The following is a 4,347-nucleotide window of genomic DNA, read 5'->3' as shown; positions in this document are numbered from 1 at the left end:
CCAGAGTAATCTAGCGTGTTGGGTAATGTGGTGCACCCTTGTAGGGAAGTTTATCTATTCGAATAGATGTTTCCACGGTAATGGACGCTCGGAGTGGTATCCTGATCTATTGCAACTAGAAATGGATACTTGAGATATGTGATGGATATGTGGCTCCGGGATTGCTTTCTCGCAGGGAGTCGAGGAAGGATCTCTGGGCGTTAATATTACAACATGCTTGTTAAATGTTAAAATGCTATTCTTTACTCTTCTACATGCTGCAAGATGTTTGGAGCTGCTTGAAGATGCTAGTCTTCGATAGGCCAGGCCTTCCCTCTGTTCTGACATTCTACAGTTCAGTCCAAAGATACAAACCTTTTATTTAATACCAATGCATAGTTAGTATAGATCTGATGCTTGCGAGTACTTTGGGTGAGTACTCACAGTTGCTTTGCTACACCTTTCCCCCCTTCTTTCTTCTTTCCGGTTGTTGCAACCAGTTGATGGATCCAGGAGCCAGATGCCACCGCCAATGGCTACTTCTACCCCGAGGGTGCCTACTACTACGTGAAGACCTCCGACGACCAGGAGTATCTAGGAGGTCCCAGGCAGGAGGCCTTGCCTCTTTGATCGTTGTTACTTCTGTGCTAGCCTTCTTAATGCAAAACTTGTTTAACTTATGTCTGTACTCAGATATTGTTGCTTCCGCTGACTCTTGTGTATCGAGCTATGTATTCGAGCCCTCAAGGCCCCTGACTTGTAATGTAAAGTTTGTATTATTTCATTTGTGTCTAGAGTTGTGTTGTGGTATCTTCCTGTGAGTCCCTGATCTTGATCGTACACATTTGCGTCTATGATTAGTGTACGGTCGAATTGGGGGCGTCAGAACCGCGAGCGCAACAAGTGAAAGGAGAAGACGACCAAGATCCAGTGCTTCGCTTCCGAACTTCTCCGCTGGTGACTTGAGAGACGACCCCGCCACTCTCCCTCCGGTGCTCCGCCACCACGCTCCAGTAACCGCGATATCTATGGTCCTTGCGCTGCTCCTTCCCTGGATCTCTCCTCCGCCAAGTTCTTGTCCCCTCTGGCAATAACGATGACGACACTTCCACGGTGAAATTCCACCTACTTCGATATAAGGTTAGCCCCCTCCTCTTCCACCTGAGTTTTTCTCATTTGATGCACTCAACATCCATGCAATGATGCTTGAACATACAAATCCAAGAACATGATCATCGACTTTTCTTATTCTTTAACTAATTTTACAGGTCGGATGCAAAATTTACTCGCTGGTTAATAGGAATCCATATCATACATTCTTGTGGTGTGCCTTTCCGAAACTCAAAAAAGCAATAGTTCGAGAAATAAACTATTGTACTGGTTAAGACAACTGATGACAATACAATGGAAGCAATGCACAAACAATGTCAGTGGTGTGTAATTATTACAGAGATGTTTGGAGTAACTGTTGATCGGCTCAGCAGCTGCCATCTAATCAAATCACAGTTAATAGACTACTAGGCAAACATATTGGAGAGCTAGTGTCAGATCAATTCATTAGGACACACAATTATCAGATAATATCATAATGCATGGTTGTAACACAACCAGTAGATTATAATCACGCATTTCAATTGCGTTCAGACAAAGCGCTCCACACCTAGCATTTCAGGAAGTTTAAATTCATATGCTGATACATATAATTGCCTAGAATTTGCATTTCAGTACACATTAGCTCATATATTTATCAGCTAGGTGACGGAGCCGCGTTTAGTGGTTGGATGCCTTTCGATTCGTTGGTCATTGAGAAGATTTCACCCGAAGCAAGAAAGATATGTGACACATTCATCCTTTGATGCCTTCTCCTTAATTTGGCACACAATCTTGAAAATGAAATAAATTATGTAATGGAATGGTAGGATAGAAAAATGAAGTGTGGAAACAACAACAAGAAGAAGATACTGAACATCAATTTGAAAGAGGTAGAAAACTGATTCCTATTTACAGAGCGCCTGAGCTCACATCAACACGTCAATTTTGGACCGAGCTTCGGATTATGTCCTCTACTGATGCAAATCTAATATTATCAGTTTCACTTCACCAGACATAATATTTTTCTATTTTTGCAGGGAAAGTTAAAAATTTCATACAACATGAGTGAAAATTTCATACTCATGATTTTTTTTTTGCAGGGGTCACGCATGAGAATTTAACCGCACATATATACACTACGACGTGACGTATTCACAGAGGGGTAATATCGAGATGGTAAATGGCGAGCCAAGTGGCCGCGAAGAAGTGCCGACAAAGCGAAAGGAAAAGAGGGCAAGAGAGAGACAGGGAGTGAGACGGCACGGGCAAGGAAGAGAAGCTCGATGTGAAGCATGGACGGCCAGCCAGACAGGGGAATGAAGGCGGGCCCCGCCCGTCCCGGCAACAAGATCCCCTCGCCCGCACGCCCGCCCGCACTGCTCCACTCCACTCCACACCACAGCACTCCTCCCCGATCGATCGGTCGAATCAAATCACACGCCCGCCCGCCCGCCGTTGCCGCTCGCTTTCCCCTCCACGCCTAGCCTAGCTCGCCTCCCCCTGCACCATCATTGCCGCGCCGCCTGCTGCTCTCCTCCGCTCCGCTCCGCTCGGCTGAGTGCGCATATCGATCGGCGATGGACATGAGGTGGGCGCCCGCGCCGGCGCGGCCCAGGGCGCCGAGGCGGCCGGCCGACCAGCCGTCCTTCTCCTCCACGCTGCTGGACGCGATATGCGACTCCATGGACGGCCCCGAGGCGAGAAGCGCGGCGGCGGCGAGGTCGGCGTCGGCGGCAGCAAGGGCGGCGGCTGCGGCCAAGAAGCAGGAGGAGGCCGCCCTGCATTACTACTACTACAAGCCCGCCTTGGCCGCCAGCCACCGGGCGCGCGGCGAGCAGCCGACGCAGGGCGCCGCGGCCGCGGACTGCTCCGGCAGAGGGTACTTCTCCTCGTCCGAGGTGGAGTACTCCCTCGGCCGCCTCAACCGCATCCGCACGTCCGGCGGCGCGGCGCCGAGGCAGCAGCAGCAGCATCCCGCTCCGGAGAAGACGGCGAGGACGAAGAAGCCGGCGGCCGCCGCCCGCGGCTGCAGCAGGCCGGCATCCCCCGGCGCGCGGCTCGCCAGCCTGCTCAACTCCATCTTCGCCGGGAAGCGTCATTCCTCTCAGCGGACGGCCCCGGCGGACCAGGAGCCCGCGTGCTCCACAGCGCCGTCGTACGCGCGGTCCTGCCTGTCCAAGACGCCGCCACCATCTGCAGCGCGGCCGAGCCGGAGCCGGAGTACTCGGACCGTGAGGTTCCTGGACATTGACGGTGAGCTGGCCGTGGCCGCCGCGGCAGTGGGACGCTGCCGCCGGATTCCGGTGGTGGAGGTGGAGGAGGAGCTGCTCCGGCCGGCGGACGTGGAGGCGCACATCGACGGCGGCGAGAAGAGCAGCGACGCGAGCTCCGACCTGTTCGAGCTCGAGAATCTCGCGGCCACGGCTTCGGAGAGCGGCCGGTGGGATCGCGACGGGTCGTACGGTAATGAGCTGCCGGTGTACGGGACCACCGGAGTTGGCCTCCACCGTGGCATTGCCCATCCCCGCCCGTACGAGTATGGACCGTATGGTCTTGGTCGAAGTTGTAGAAAGGTTGTTTGATTTCGCATAACTAGAGGGTGCTCATTGTCAAATAGTCTAATTAATTTTTAGTATAGTTTTTGCTGTTAGTAATTTTCAAGATTGTGTTGTGGGTAGCTAATTAACCGCTACACTTTGCACCTCTGTAACTCCATATTGCCTATAATTGTTTATTACTAGTTCTCGCAGTTAATTTTTGAGATTATCTAGCTCATCCTATTTACGGAGAAACAAAATGTGGAATGAAAAATATCTTGAGGGTATGTTGCTAGCATTCTTCTCTAAAAGCATCTCTAACTGAATCCCTCTCTAGCTGAACCCCTAAATTTTAACTCCACAAACGTTCAAACATCAACTCCTCAAATTTAAAGAGTTTAAAAACCGTGTAGCTTACTGAACCCTTAGACTTAACTCCTCAAATGAACTAGAACCTACATGAAAATATCTCTTCCTCTACCTCTTATTCTTTTTCATCCTTCCACGCGGCCAGCAATGAATTCTCATCAGTAGATGATGCTCATAAGCTAGTTAAGACCTATGATGGTGGCAAAGTTTTCATATTGGCTCACCGTGCGCGATGTAAGCGTGCGACAAAATAGCCGAGAAAGTAGGCGAAATTCGTCCTCCATAGGCCATGGTATGCGCGCTTCCTCATATTGATGGGTTCTTCCACTTGTCTTCTCCTAGTGCCCCGATGGCGTTGTCTAGAATGCAA

At 50.6% G+C, this 4,347-nt stretch overlaps 1 protein-coding gene across 1 annotated transcript; it reads left to right on the top strand.

The window, feature by feature from the left end:
- The first annotated feature begins 2,339 nt into the window (after positions 1-2,339).
- Positions 2,340-3,820, top strand: LOC123087535 (protein BIG GRAIN 1-like). Its single transcript, XM_044509570.1, has one exon. The coding sequence runs from the start codon at positions 2,649-2,651 to the stop codon at positions 3,651-3,653; it is 1,005 nt and encodes a 334-aa protein (XP_044365505.1). The 5' UTR covers positions 2,340-2,648; the 3' UTR covers positions 3,654-3,820.
- Positions 3,821-4,347: the final 527 nt, after the last annotated feature.

This window comes from Triticum aestivum, chromosome 1B (assembly GCF_018294505.1).
Source record: "Triticum aestivum cultivar Chinese Spring chromosome 1B, IWGSC CS RefSeq v2.1, whole genome shotgun sequence".
Classification (NCBI taxonomy): Eukaryota; Viridiplantae; Streptophyta; class Magnoliopsida; order Poales; family Poaceae; genus Triticum; species Triticum aestivum.
Note: the sequence above shows the minus strand (reverse complement) of the source record. Positions and strands in the feature narration are given on the sequence as shown.